General features: G+C 35.9%; 1 protein-coding gene across 2 annotated transcripts; it reads right to left on the minus strand.

Annotated features, from left to right (window-relative positions):
- Positions 1 to 13,238: 13,238 nt before the first annotated feature.
- On the minus strand, positions 13,239 to 14,951 carry neurod6a (neuronal differentiation 6a). 2 transcript variants are annotated; one of them, XM_056450743.1, is made up of 2 exons: positions 14,835 to 14,951; positions 13,239 to 14,617 (listed from the first exon to the last, which is right to left on the minus strand). In XM_056450743.1, exon 2 carries the CDS (start codon positions 14,605 to 14,607, stop codon positions 13,624 to 13,626), a length of 984 nt encoding a protein of 327 aa, XP_056306718.1. In that variant the 5' UTR covers positions 14,608 to 14,617; positions 14,835 to 14,951; the 3' UTR covers positions 13,239 to 13,623. The 2 variants fall into 2 exon arrangements, with proteins under 2 accessions (XP_056306718.1, XP_056306717.1); XM_056450742.1 differs by having other exon boundaries at positions 13,239 to 14,684.
- Between the last annotated feature and the right edge of the window lie 904 nt (positions 14,952 to 15,855).

Consider the following 15,855-nt stretch of genomic DNA (forward strand, 5'->3'; position numbering starts at 1 on the left):
TGGGCAGCACAAATGTCTTGATTCCTCAGGCTGTTGATGTTTGCCATCCACTCTGCAGATCTCTCGCACGCTCCCATTCTGAATGTAATCCCAAACCATGATTTTTCCTTTACCAAACTTTACTGATTTCTATCAGAATCTTGGGTCCGTGCAGGTTCCAATAGGTCTTCTGCAGTATTTGTGATGATTGGGATGCAGTTCAACAGATGATTCATCTGAAAAGTCTACCTGCTGCTACTTTTGCAAATGATCAACTAGAAGTCAAGTTATTATTTATTGCTCTTACAACTGAGATCAACGACAACACTTTTGTCAGGCAGTGTAGATCATACGTATGCCTTTAATTAAAAAGTAAATCAAAAAACATTTTGCTTGAGAGTCAAATTATGCTTTTGGCTCATTAAAAGAACCAGTTCACGAGTCATTTGTTTGAGGTTTTATTACTTGTATGTTTTTGATTTACAAAAAGAACTGGATCATACAAATCACTTGCTTTCTGAGGCATACTCTTGTTGCGTGATTCATGATAAAGAATTGGCTCATGTTTTGCGAATTGTACAACACTGGTAGTGCTAAATTTCTGATTCAAATTCATGAACCAGCTCATAATTGCCTTAACATTACTTTTACATGTTATGTATGACGTTAATTAAAAAGAAAAAAAGACAATATAAATCATTGGTCAGATCATGTTAATTTTATATTGATAACAGTTCATATAAGTCATTTGATTGAGATTTTAATTATTTGCATGTTTTTGGTTCACAAAAATAACCATATCGTACAAATCATTTGTTTATGAATCGAATCACTGAAATGACTTTGATCCACAAAAAAATAAATAATAATAATTGGTTGCTTATTGTATATAAATAATTATCAAAATTCTAAAGAACTACACATATTAATAAAGCCTGATTTAGGGGAATCTTGGGAAATGTAGTCCCACTGGGAACGTTTAGAAGACAGACTGTGTGGCATTTGGCCGATTATTTACTTTTTACATTTCTGAATATTTGACTGTTCAATAGAACTATTATGACATACATAAAAAAAAAAAAAAAACACTAGTGTAAAACTAAACTCCTCTGAGTATTTTTGGGGTGTAATTTAGTCATTATGTAGAAGTGTGGACGCATCGTTGCCTTTGTGGACTCAGAAAGAGAGATTTACGCCTCAAATCTTCTTCACCATTAACTGCAGTGATAATTTATGGCACTGATTCTGGTGCCAAGAGACCATTTGGTCCTTGTGTCTGAGCCATTTTACTAAGACACACACTGTCACGAGCTATCACACACACACATGAATTCTTTACTCAATCACCTATGTTGCTTTTTTTGAACATTTGAAGAACAGGCATTTTAATCACGGTTGGTTATTTAGTCACAGTTGATTGTGACTAAATTCATATTAGGATGAAATTATTTCACAGCATGGGTTCACGATATTGAAAAAATCTGACATTGAAATATTTTGTTCTACTGCGATGTAAACTGCGATATAAATATAATTTCACTAGATGACTTGAATAGCTCTATTTAGAAAGATTTTGGGGATGATCAAGTCATTTTCATGCAGTGCATGGCATAAAATATAATAAATTACAAATATGACAGAGCAAAAATAAAAGTGAAGTAAACATTGCTTCATGGTTTTCTGGGGAGTGTAACAGTATTTAAGTACATAAATTGAACAATCAAACATAAAATGAAATGGTCATCATTGCATTAATACATTTCAATATATATATATATATATATATATATATATATATATATATATATATATATATATATATAATATCTTTTTAATCTTTACTAAATAATCTAATCCTGCGATGTGACTATTGTAGATACACACATTGCGATATCGATGCTCAAACAATATATATTTTCAGCCCTATTTCACAGTGTTTCAAGTGGGAAAACTACCGTTCAATGGATAAAGATTTGCATTACTCCACTTGTCACAATTATTGGTATTTATCGTTTTCAACTACATTGCTTTGGCTATTCATTTAAATGGCAATGGCACTTTGAGGGCATGAAGATGCTTCTTTTGTAAATAAAATAATGTCACAGAACAAAATTATAGATAAATTTAAAAGAGTTACACAAGAAATAATACCATCTGTGCTAAACATAGGATTTCTGGGTCAGACCTGTATCTCAACAAACAAATATAATTATGCTGTATATATTTTTGTACTTATATTCAGATACATTTCAGGAACTACAAATGAAATATATACATTATTCTTTTAAACTATTATTCCTCCAAAAAGTCATTTATTTATGATTATTGCTACTTCTACTACTGTGATGTTGTCAAGTGTAGGTACGGGAAAGGATTAGAGTATATAGTCCAGCAGCATTAATGTGTGCATTTTATTTATTCACTTTGGCTTAGTTCACTTTATTTATCTGTTTTACACAGTGGATGCCCTTCCAGCTGCAACCCAGTACTGGGAAACCGATTTTAATTTATAAATGGCCAACATGCCAACAATAAGCATGCAAATTAGCAACTACTTGTGAGAATTGGTCCCCATATTAAAGATTTCCCATGCTATTATTGCAAAAAAAAAAAAAAAAAAACAGAAGCAACAGAGACCGCATAATAAACCCTAATAGAAAAAAGCCTCATCTCAAACTACAGCTGATCAAATTATTATTAAACAGGTAAATGACTTTCTAAGTCGATCTTTCTCTTTTGTATGTTGTAGTGCTGTATTTATACCATAGTAATATTGTGATCTCCCGATTGCAACAGAGAAATACTGGGAAATCTCTGTAGACTGATGGCATTTCATGCCGTTCAGCCATATAATCTTAAAATGTCAGCAAAATCAATTGTTTTGTCTTCACTTCAGACATAATGCTAGAGAATCATTCAAATACTAGCTTTAAAATGACATTGGTGAAATAGTACCACTTTCTGCTGGTCTGACGTCAGCTGCAGATGTGAATGAATGGTGGAAGAAAGTAGTTCCTCATGCAAAACGATTTTTGAGACTCTCCGTGTTTTCTATTTTATATACACGATTATGCTTTTGATCTGTTGTATAAACACAATATGAGACTTAGCAGTGCGATATGGCTGTATATCGTCACTGGTGGGGCACAAACGCACGCCTTCCACCATTGCTGATACAGCCACATCGCACTGCTACTCGTGTGATATTGCTCATATATATATATATATATATATATATATATATATATATATATATATATATATATATATATATATATATATATATATATATATATATATATATATATATATATATATAATAACAGTCCTTATTTTTATTTGTTCATATAAAACCCCCCAAATTCTGTGCCATATCGCACTAGTAAATTCCTTTTTCTCGACTAAACTCTACAATTCTGTTCTCATTTTTATCATCTCAGAACTCATAGGACCCAAAAGTACATTCTTATCCATTTAAAACGAGGCTCCCAATTGATCTTCATGCTCAAATGTGCTTTAAGCGTCCAACTCAAAGACATTTATCAAAAATAGTCATTAACTTTTTTCCACTCATCTACATTTAACACCGACTACAAATGACTTTACTGTCCAACATTGGGTTTTAATGGCTGCTAAATGTGCCTGTGATTAGCCAACATCTACTTCAGACAAACTTCATGTAATTTGTCCAAATGGGAATAGTTCATACATTTTTAATACTAGGTTTTGAAATTCACATTAACGACCTACTGGATTGATGAGCTCCAGGGCCTCTTGGTGTCACGCTCCCTGCCAACTAGCCGAAAATCAGCTTTAGATGAAACTCAAATGCGACTATTCGTGATCAAGTTGAATCTAATAGTCAAACAAACCTGAAAAATTCCCAACACACACAAAAAACGAGCAAGAAAGTGCTTGGTGAGTATCTGCTAGCTTAAATTAAGCTCCTGGGTCAAATGTAAGAGCCGTATAATAACAGAGAGATCAAGTACCCCGAAACCTTCATACTGAAAACACATTCGCCTCCAGTGCCAGAATACGCGCGCATCATGCCAAGTCTAGAAATAGGGGCGTTCATCTCAGCCAGGACGGGTGCCAAACTGACACCAATCTAATATGCAAATGAGTTGCTGGCTGACGATGTGGTTGCTTCTGTGGGGAGGATCACCTGCACCTCCTCTCGCAGGACATGGTTTTCAAAGGGGTTTATCTCCTTAAACCCTCTAATTAAAATGAGAAATCCCTAAGCCACCAGCACTCGCGCAGAAAAAAAAAAGAAAGAAAGATTATTAGGAAAATTCTGTCTCCCACACCATCTGCGACCCAGGACTTTGTGGAGATTTTTTGGGAACGAGATGGAGAGAGCGAGCAGGATTGGGACTAACGTATGACAACACACTGTTATAGGGGCCTTGCGCAGATAAATCAACATCGCAGCAGCTCTACATTGTTCATTCCTAATTACCGATATTATTAACAAGCAATTCATTCCAGAAACTGTCTCTGAGGCTCTCAGGTGTGAGTTACAGAGTGAACCTTCATTAACAACTATAATCAAACAAGCTCCCTCTGAAACACGCCAGCAGAGATCTTAACATCTGTATGGCGTGTTTAGCATGAGCTCAGAAACTAAATTCCTGCACTTTAATAGCTCGCATCAAGGATCAGGAATGTCTAATTAATGAAGTATACTTTGTTTATGTTTGTTAAAATATCAAGAACAGAACACCTATATTATCTGGACAAAGCTTGTAATTAATTCCCATTGATCTCAAAGCACGTCATCATGCTGCGAGGTAATTTTTTTTTAACCAGTCACCTGATGTGACTCTGAAGCCACATGAAAACAACATCACGGCAAGGCAGATTGGCTGACGGCACCAGATGAATATGCATGAGTCCTTCTTTCACAACTATCCAGAGCGGAAAATATAAACCGCATAACAAATAAGAGAAAACAAATATCACAATTTCATCATGAAAAGCTTGCAACATTTATATTTGAGTTATTTTGATAGTATATTTTGTATGTGTAAAGTATTTAGTCAGAATATAAATGGATTGGATGGATTTATGACAATGGCTGTCGATGGTGAAAGATGATTCTTGCTGCCAGATGGTGTAGTTTTTTTTTTTGTTTTTGTTTCTAGAAAAAGGCTGCATCCAAATATCGCACACTTATTGTAGCTGAAAAACTGTGTGAAAAAATAATTATGTCTGAATTCAAAAAGGTAAGTTTTTTCTGGTTGCAAAGTAATTATTTTCATAAAAATAAGTACTCATTCAAGAGTGTATGCAATTTCGGATGAAGCAAAGGTGTCAAAACTGAACCAGACCATTATTTTGAAGTCAGAAACGAAACGAAGGAAAAAACAACAACAACAAACTGCTGAAAATGGTGTAAAAATATATATACAGTCCACAGCATATATGAGTACACCCCCTATAAAACTAGTACGCTTTACAATTACAGTATATTTGTGCATATACATTAGTTTAGTCAGTACTGAAGCCAAATCTGGAGCTTATCTAATAAAATAACTTACAATAATGGTTCAAAAATTTGCCCAAATTTAAATGCTGGGGGAAATAATAAATAAAATGTTCAAAAATAGCAAAAATCAAGAGAAGCAAATAATATATACAATTTTGTTGAAATGTTGTGACTTGGATTTTTTTTTTTTTTTTGCAATATTTAGCATAAATTTAAATGTATTATCTTTCCATTTCTAAAGATGTTCAGTGACTAAAATATTATTTTAATAAATATATCTGTTTTGTTCAAATGCACCAATATATATTACCCATATTCACTGAGAAATGGATACAAATATTCATTTTCAAAATGAGGTGTACTCAATTATGCAGAGCACTGTACATGTGATGACAAGTGTATAGTAATGGGATTAAAATATGTCATAACTTTTGGAGAGAAAAGGCACATACACTGGATAAGAATGAATGTCTCTAATACAAGTGTATGCTAAAGCAGTGTTTCTCAAACACATTCCTGAAGGACCACCAGCACTGCATGTTTTCAGAATAGGCTCAATCTGAAAACTTAGCCCTATACATTTTTGGAGATCGCATATAATGTAGCCAGAGGAACGTAAGACTGCATTTCATCTTTAAAATGAATGCTACGAGGCGTTCCTTTTCACGCTTATCAGCTGACCACTTACCTCAGTGTGGACGGCTTTTCTGCTGTTACCAGTTTGTCCAGTGGCTCGCCGCATACGTCAGAGGAGTTGACCATGACGATGGGGTTCGAGTCTGGTGAAGAACAGTTCTAGAAAGCGGGTAAGACAAAAACAAAAGCCAAAAAATATATATATAATAAACTGGTAAATAACAGGGTAAGAATGTGGTAGAATCTGAAAACGTGGTAAAAATTAGGCTGCCGCGAGGGCTTTTCTTTTTCTGGATTGCTTTTGAAATCACTGTCGGTTGGGTTTAGAAAAGTAGGTGGGCGCTGGTGAATCTGTGCTTTTGAGGGGGGTGGGTGGGGGGATCGGTCAGTCAGTCTACAGCGGCCTCTGGTGAATTTACGAAAACGAAACAATATACATTATGTGAAAGGGGTATGTAATTTCTGAGTTCATGGTGTTAATTTAAACAAAGGCAAATGTATTCATTCATTCATTTTTGGCTTAGTCTCTATTTTAGAGGTCGCCACAGCGGAATGAACCACCAAATATTCCAGCATATGTTTTACGCAACAGATGCCCTTCCAGCAACAACCCAGTACTGGGAAACACCCATGCACTCATACACTACGGCCAATTTAGTTTATTCAATTCACTTATAGTGTTTGTCCTTTGACTGTGAGGGAAACCGGAGTATCCAGGGGAAACCTACGACAACACGGGGAGAACATGCAACCTCCACACAAAAATATTAACTGGCCCGGCCGGGACTCGAACCAGTGACCTTCTTGCTGTGAGGTGACAGTGCTAACCACTGAGCCACCATGCCACCCCGGCTTTTCATTCATGGTACTTAAAACTTCATTGAATATTAAAATACCATATTCGAGTAATAAAAAGCTGTTCAGGTTTTGTCAGTGTAAAGCCAAAATGATTAGTTCAGTCATCTATAATAGATTACATCATAAGGAAGCTCAAGCTACTATGCAATGGAAAGTTTTGTAGCTTGAGGCCACAACAAAATTAACCTTGAACAAATTTTTTCACAAGCAAAATAGAAACACGACAGTATCCATAATGAACAGTTTGCACTACACAGAACATGGTAAAAATGCCAATTTCTAAACTAGTTACCAACTCTGGCCAGTTTCCAACAGCTAAGCCAAATAAAAAACGTTTTTACACAGCTAAGCCAAGATTTTAAAATACATTTTTACACAGTTTTACCCTAGTAGCCTATTTGATATGAGTACAAAGGCAAAAAACATAGTGCCTAATTAAACATCAATACCTACCAAACGTATTGACTAATGGCTACATAAGCTTTCAACACTTCTAAACCAACATATCATAAGCACTTCTAAATAAAAGCTGCTTACCTGCTCATATTTTCAGTTATACGACTATATTTTGTTGTTATTATTAGAGTTTTAATGTCGAAAGTAACGTTTACACTGAAAATAAAGCCCTATTAATCATCCGCGTAGAATAGCGGAGCCTAAGCACAGCCCACGTATAAAATAATGTTCATCCGCTAGAAACTTCTCTTCAACCGCTAGAGAGACGAAAGTCACATGGTGTGGTACAATAAACAATCACCTTTCCTGTAACTTAAAATTCAAGACACATCCATTCTTAATAATGACACATAGTCGTTTATAAACAGTTCGACCTACATTGATCATTCAGCTTTACTCGATCTCCTGGACAGACTGTGTTTGTATTTACTGCTAATATTTCTGACTCATCCTTCAATGGCAGGTTGTGGATGGGAACAGAAGGATTGACATCTGAAAAACACAGAATGGAGCATCACATGGACAACAGCTATGAGTAGGTAAACGTGAACGTGGTTATGTAGTAAGTTACCACGCACTATCCATCCACACGCACACAAACATACGCCCACAAACTCGCATGTATACTCACCCACCCACATGCATCTGTACCATGTGGTCTTCCATACAACCAACACACTGCATTTATTTCAGCTATTCAAATGAGATGTATACAATTCATAGACGCCTACACAGCATCGGTAGGCTATAGTTTTGATGCTCACAATAGGCAGTTGATTGTAGCTTTGGATAAACAGATTAAAGGATGCCAGATTTTGTTAAATTGCTCAAGTTTTATTTTCAAACAGTACCTAATTCGCTCCAAATGTCATTTCTCCAAGCCACAGGAGACTCCTTTTTCTAAAACTTTGGTTATTTTAATACCATTTATGTGAATAGGCTATAATAGCCATTTTTTCCCTCTAATTTTTATAATTAATAGGCTTCTGTAGTCTACTTGTTGGCCAAAACAGTTGTTAAATGCTGCATTTTCCTCGTTTAAACCAAGGGTTCCCAAACTCAGTCCCAGAGGGCCGATGTCCTGCAGAGTTAAGCTCCAATTTGCCTAAACACACCTGTCGGGAGGTTTTTAGTATATCTATTTGATTCGGTGGTCCAGGTATGTTTATGTGGTTGAAGCTATATGCAGGACACCGGCCCTTCATGACTGAGTTTGGGCATACCTGGTTTAAACAATGAATTTCTGCTGATAAAACTAATGCTACATAATCCTACACCTTAACATTTGTTCTGAAATCAGTTTTAAACATTTAAATGTCTTAGTTCCTTATAGAGTCAATTGATAATATTAGATGCATAAAAAGTGTGGTCTAGTCTCCCTAACTGTAACTTTGTGGTCTGTCACTTTTAAAGAAAGTTTAATTTCATTCATTCATTTTCTTTTCAACTTAGTCCTTTTATTAATCAAGGGCCACAACAGAGGAATGAACCGCCGAAAGTTTTGTTTATTTGAATAAAATATTTTAATCAACTTAAAGGACTAGTTGGCTGAAATTAAAGGAATAGTTCACCCAAAAATGAAATTTACTCACTTATACTGTCCTCCAAGTGGTTCCAAATTTATCTTCTGTTAAACAACTGTTGAAGGATATTTTGAAGAAAGCTGAACATTGGAAACCACTGACATCCTTACACCTTTCAGGACATGATTTGTACCAGGGGATACAATATTGCACCTTCATTAAAGTTACAAATCTGATCCATGACAAGACACTTTGTACCTTAACAGTATCAAATGTGTTCCTTCAAGAACTATTTAAAGGCATTTTGCTTTATCCAAAATGTGTCAATTTATTTTCAGTAAATATAAAACATCAAAAAATGTTTTTATAAAAAGTTTCTTTTGTGTAAATGCACACCTGTTCAATATACAATAAAGAATAAAATATACCTGAACATAAATCAAAAGCTCTATTTTTTGCTAAACATTTCACAACAATTTTCACAAAAATGTTACAGAAACCCATTCTCCCATGTACAATATAAATCTTTTTTTTCACTAATTTTCGCACAATACCTCTGTAATCACTTAAAAGTTCATTTAATTCACTTAATTTTAAAATCAAAATAGAATTATGCAAAAGTCTTGTGACGAGATATGCACAATGCTTGGTTAGTTTTACAATACTAAAATGTCTGCATGAACACTTTGCATTTGCAGGATTTTTGCCAGGAAAGCGTACGCCAAACGGTGCAGATATCAATAATGAAACTGTATTTATCAGAAAATGCTTACAAAATGTTTATTAAAAATGCCTTAAATGTTTAGTTTACAATACCTATAGTTTTATTTTACGAGTTGTTTTGTTTATTAGAACTTAATAATTAATGCTTATGAGTTTTTTATTCTTACATATGCTTTAAAATTATGATTCAATTCATGTTTTAATATGGTAATTATTCATAAAATCACCTTGCCTTTCCAGTCATATTTATTTTCATAGATATTGTAATAAAGAAAGAGTTGTCCAACACTTTTGTACCTTTTTTATGAGAACAACTGTGTACCTTAATTTCAATTGTACCATAAAAGGTACAAAACAGTATCATAAGAGGTCTTTTCTGTACCATATAAGGTATAACTTTTACAAAGGTACAAAACTGTTCCTTAAGACTTATTACTTTAACTGTTCCTTACGTTAGGAAGTCAAAGGTAAAGATTTTTAGCTTTCTTCAATATATTTTCTTTTATTTTCAGAAAGTCAAAAAGGTTTGGAACAAGTGAACACTCAAAAAATTACTTTTGCTGTTTGTTCAAACTACTTATTTAAAATGAGAAAACACGAATCTTAAGGGATTTTTGGGACAACTTAATTTTTTCTGTTTAATCACATTACATTACATTTGTAAAAACTATTAAGTTAACTTAATCGATTTGTGTTGTGATAACATGAAGGAATGAGGAACCCTGCATTTTATTACAGTTAATGTTTTGTGAAAGTAAATAATGACAGAATGTTCAGTTTTGGGTAAACCCTTTAAGGCCTAAATGCGTATCTGTGCTCACGCATAACATTCACCTAAATATCAACAACGTATAAGAAAGCCGCGCGGTGAGAACTTTCCACCGGCCTCACGGAGAAGTGTGCCGCTGCTCATTTTTCAGCTGTTCGCTCCTGACAGCTTTGTCTCTGGGGTAGCATATGTTCTGCCTCTCTCCTAGTTGTGTGAAATATCGCCACTGTGGGGTTTTTCTGACACCCCAACATCCCCACAGCAAATCAGAAATCTCATCGCACTCAGTCGGTAAATGTGCAGGTTGATTTTTCGCATCTGTCAAAAGCATTAGGTGTTTTAGGACGACGTGATGACTAATTAAACATAACCGTAAAATCTTTCGTTGAAAGCGTTAAAGGGAACCAATTAGGCTACTGTTGGCTATAGAGGGGAAGAAATACTTGCGTTTTTTTTTTGGTATTAATGTGTTGTGTCAAAACTATCAGTGATTATGAAGCTAACTTAAAATCTGTATAGCTGTGTGTTATTTGTTTGGTCAAATTCAAAGCAACAAAATGCATAACCTGCATAATGCGAGCAAAAACAAAAGCACGTGCAGTTCACAAAAAAAAATTAAATAATTAAATAAATAAATAAATCAAATCTATTCACTATTTACTCACCATCAAGTAGTTGCAAACATTTATGAGTTTCTTTTTTTCTGTTGAATAGAAAATACGATATTTTGAGGAATACTGAAAACCTGTAACCATCGGCTTCCACAGGAAAACAAATATTATGGAAGTCAATGGTTACATCTTTCTTCAAAGTATCTCCTTTTGCAGAAGAGCGCAAGTCAAACAGGTTCACTCAAAAATTACGTTTGTTCAAACTACTTATTTAAAATGAGCTGAAATAACACAATTCTTGAGTGTTTTTTATGTTCAGTCTACTTATATTTGTAAAAAGTAATGTTAACTTAATTTTTCCATTTTGCCCCAACACAAATCGATTGAACCCAGCATTTTTAGAGTGTTTAAAGCCCGAGTAGGCCTACATCATGAAAGAATGTTCCGTTTTGGGTGAGCTATGCCTTTAAGTATTGAAAAATATGACTTTCATGTTTTTTTAACCCAGTTTCTTTATAACCTACGTGTTAAAAATGCTGTCACGCCGTTTCCCCGGGAAGACAATACACATTCGCGGGGGGATAGCAGCAGATTTCGGGATCCTGATCCGCAGTCTGTCGCTGTTTGGCTCGCGTCCAGCTCACTGCTGAACTCGAGACACGAGAGACTCAAACCCAGACAACCTTTACTCCCCTGAACCCAGTCCTGAATAACATCTCAAGAACATCTCATTTTACAATTAACCTTGGCCAATGTGTCGCATATAGGCCTATAAACTAATGCACGAGAAGGTTTTGGTGTTTTCAGGAATTCCTTTGTCCTCTAAATGTTTTCTCTTTTCTGAACCTCAGATGTTTTATGAACTGTATTGATGGTTTATTTTTATACTTTTAAATGTCAAAATGCAAATGTATAGTTTTCCAAAATATGTCAAGCGAATAACTTTATATTTTACATTTTAAACAGATGTTTTATTTATTTATTATTAGTGCATTTACAGAGAACGAATTGCTAAGTGTGCTTTCGCCTTTTTTGTGACACAAACTAGGTTTACTGTTGATATTTATTAATTTAAAATGCATATAATTTGTTTTATTAAATTAAAATATTTTATAAATTGACTCACATTTTTGTCATTATTTAATTTAGAACAGAGAGTGTATTGAATTAAACTTTATTTTACTGTACAAAACAGCTCGACAGTGTACAAAGACCAGTTTCAGTGCATTTAATAGTTTGTGCACAGAAAAAAAAATCCGTTTGGTGTGAAAAATCAGAATGCACGAATTCACCACTGCAGACATCCATGATGACATTGCATAAATGATACTGACAAATATATTAAGGCAGGTTTTCCCGTGACATGAGTTCACTAGACACCACACAGACCTTTCCATTAGATTTCACATGCTTCAAATGCATTTGCTTACAGTGATAGTTCCGCGATTGTACGTAATGTCAACAATATATCGACGGCTTTATATTTGAGAAAAGACGGAACTGTCAAACAATCTGTTGCATAATTACATCATCATCACCGTGTTGTGATTTTACTCTCGGAAAATTACGCGCAGATACAGGTGACTTATTTGGAATATTTGGAAATTAAAAAGATGCAGAAAACTCGATTGTCCACATTCATAAAGTTACACAAATAGAAATAATTTAAACAAATAGTTAATATACCATAATTATTTCGTTTTTCAGAATTACATCCATATATATTTTGAAGTATCTTCGGCAGAAAAATTAATTGATTCAATTATTCACTTTTCGCCTTTTCTGTAAGTAATACTGTAATTATTATTATCATTAGCCTCTTGTTTTTATAATTATTAATAGGCTATTAATTAATTAATAACAATAATAATAATAACAGGCAATAGTTGAATCAATTTATTTGCCACCATATGGCCTAAACAGTGCCCTGTGTAAAACATCACAAAACTTTAGCAATTAAGAATAAAAATTTGATAAAATATAAATAAATAAAATCCATGTTCTCATGTTAATCTTTACATAAACGAATAAACAGTTATTTATATAAAAATGGTGACATTTTAAGTATTTTAAACAGCAATATTTTGACATTTCTGCGAACATTGTTTAGAGAAATTATGCGGGTAAATAAAAGGCCAGATCGAGCATTATAGATTTGTGTATTGCATAGCACCCTATTATTGCTATTTTCCTAAATTTTCATCGCAAATATTTGAACGACCTCATCCTCATAATTAAATTTCGCCTTTTAGTCTAATAGTTCTTATTTACAGATTGTGTTTGTAAGATCAATAAATGCTGACAAAATAAAATAAAATAAATTATAAAACACACTATAGTTCTGAGGGGGATTGTTTTTTCCCCATAAAAACACGACAACAATTTTAAGTTCAATAAAAACAGTTCGTTTAGAAACACCGTAAGCACATTTTCCATTTAATTAAAAATGATAAATAATAAAACATCCGATGGACCAAACCCAGAATCAGAAACGGGCGCTTTTTATAATAAATAATACATGTGCGATTGAACGTCCTGCATTTTCACTCACATATGACTTTCTCTCTCATCTCGTTAATTATGAAAAGTGTTTAATTCGTCTTGCACGGGGTAAAACTGCCCGCGGAGGTGAATGTCATATGGGAAATGGAGATCCGACGAGCCCCGCGCGCTCTGGCCGATGGAGGAGCGCGGCGGAACCGCACAGTAGCGCGTGCCGTAGTGGCAGCTCTTGCCGTACTCAACCGGCTCTTCGTGCTTGAGCGAAAAGATCCCGTTAAAGTTCATAGGAGGGCTTAAGGGACCCTCAAACTGAGGGCTTCCGCATTCCGGCGACACGCTTTCGTAGAAAGACTCATAGGAGCTGCAGTAGTTGAACGACCTGAAGGGTTTGACGGCATCAACGGAGGGTCCAGAAGGCGTCACCACACTGGGACTGTGGTAGGTTGAGTACACTGATTCGTAAGGTGACCTACCGGAGAAAGATGCCTCACCGCTGATCTGATCCGGGATGAAGTTCCTTGCATTCAGCTGCAGGCATCCGGCCACTAGATTTGTGGTGGGCTGAGAAAGCCCTTTGCACAGGGTCTGAACGAAGGTCAAGAGATCAGGCCTCTTCCCAGTGCTCAGGATCTCAGAGAGCGCCCAGATGTAGTTTTTGGCCAGCCGCAGGGTTTCGATTTTGGATAGTTTCTGAGTTTTGGAGTAGCACGGTACCACCTTGCGCAGGCTGTCCAAGGCATTGTTCAGACCATGCATTCGGTTCCTCTCTCTTGCGTTGGCCTCCTGGCGCCTCACCTTGACCCGGTCAACCCGAGCTTTGGTCATTTTCTTTTTCCGAGGCCCTCTCCTCCGAGGCAGACCGTTCTCGTCTTGTCCGTCCTCCCGTTCATCTTCATCCTTCTCCGAATCATCATCGTCCATCACATGGGACAGAGTCTCCTCCTTCTCAAAGGGCTCTTGTTTATTGCCCTTCAAGTCTCCCACGCAGTCCCTTGGAAAGTTTGCCCCGAATTGAGTGTCCATTATGATGGGATCCTCAAAGGGAAGAGTCAGCATTGTGCTCTTACTGAGGAGAAGATAAAAGATCTTCTGAATCAATCATTTACCAGGTGCCCAACGAACACAATGATGCACTAAAATATAAATACAGAAATTCTGATCAAATCTAGATGCAACAAAAACCAACCAACAGTGCAGCTGAGATGAAATCAATAAACTTGTTTACAATGCATCAGATTTCCATGCATTACAGATGTCGATTCGTACCCTCCTGTCCCGCTTACCTGGATTATGACGGTGTCAGATGACAGTTTTCATATTTCCTATTTTGAACTTTTGTTTTTCCCGGCGTGGTGTTTTAGCAGGTGAACAGCTCGTGCGGTTTTCTCACCTCCCCACTGTTCTCCTTGTCTCGCGCTAAGAGAAATGACACTGATGCCAACTGCCAGAGCTGGTACCCATGCCATCTGCCACTGACGTCACGTGGCATGGGCTGGTCACATGACTGGCTCTCAGGGGACCTGTATTCCTCCCTTGATCATCTGGCGTGTGCCTCGAGCTGCGTACCACTGCAAAACCACAAAGCAGCCTCAATAATGCTCCGAGCACCAGCATCTACCATTACAAACACATGCCATGGACAAACAGGAATGCCGTGATGAGGTCGGACAATGGCATTTCTACATCTTAGAAATTAAAATTCCATTTTCATGCGTGGAAATAAAGATGAGAATGGGTTGAGATTTGTGTCAGGTGTATTGCTGCTGAATGACAGGCAGAAGTGGATGATTGATGGCTCTTGTTTGCCTGGTCAGTCTCTTCAAGGGCGTTTGCCAAACGACTGATCCGACTGTCTGTCATCGTAAAGGCCAATTTCTGCTGCTGTGTTCACCTGATTATAATGGAAACATGACGCTTTGACCGAATGAATTACGTCGTAGATAGATTCACTGTCTGCATGGCGCTGAATAAACATAGATTTTGAGTTTCTTGTTTCTTCTGCATATGAAAGTAAATCATTTTTTTACGCTCTCTCTCTCTCTCTTTCTCTCTCTCACACACACACTCACACCATTCCTCTCCACCTCCCTCACAAACAAACATTCACACTTAAGATGTATGCGACTGAATCTAACAAAAACATCTACTGGTCACATTTCACTACAAGAAGTATGTTAGAAGAATAATTATATATTTTTGGGATTAAGACATTGAGATAGTTCGCTAAATCTCATATGAAATGTGTTTAGGAGGTGGATTCTCATCATCCTCATTGTTATTTTTATTACTGTAATACATTTACAT

This window comes from Danio aesculapii, chromosome 24, assembly GCF_903798145.1.
Source record: "Danio aesculapii chromosome 24, fDanAes4.1, whole genome shotgun sequence".
In the NCBI taxonomy this organism is placed as follows: Eukaryota; Metazoa; Chordata; class Actinopteri; order Cypriniformes; family Danionidae; genus Danio; species Danio aesculapii.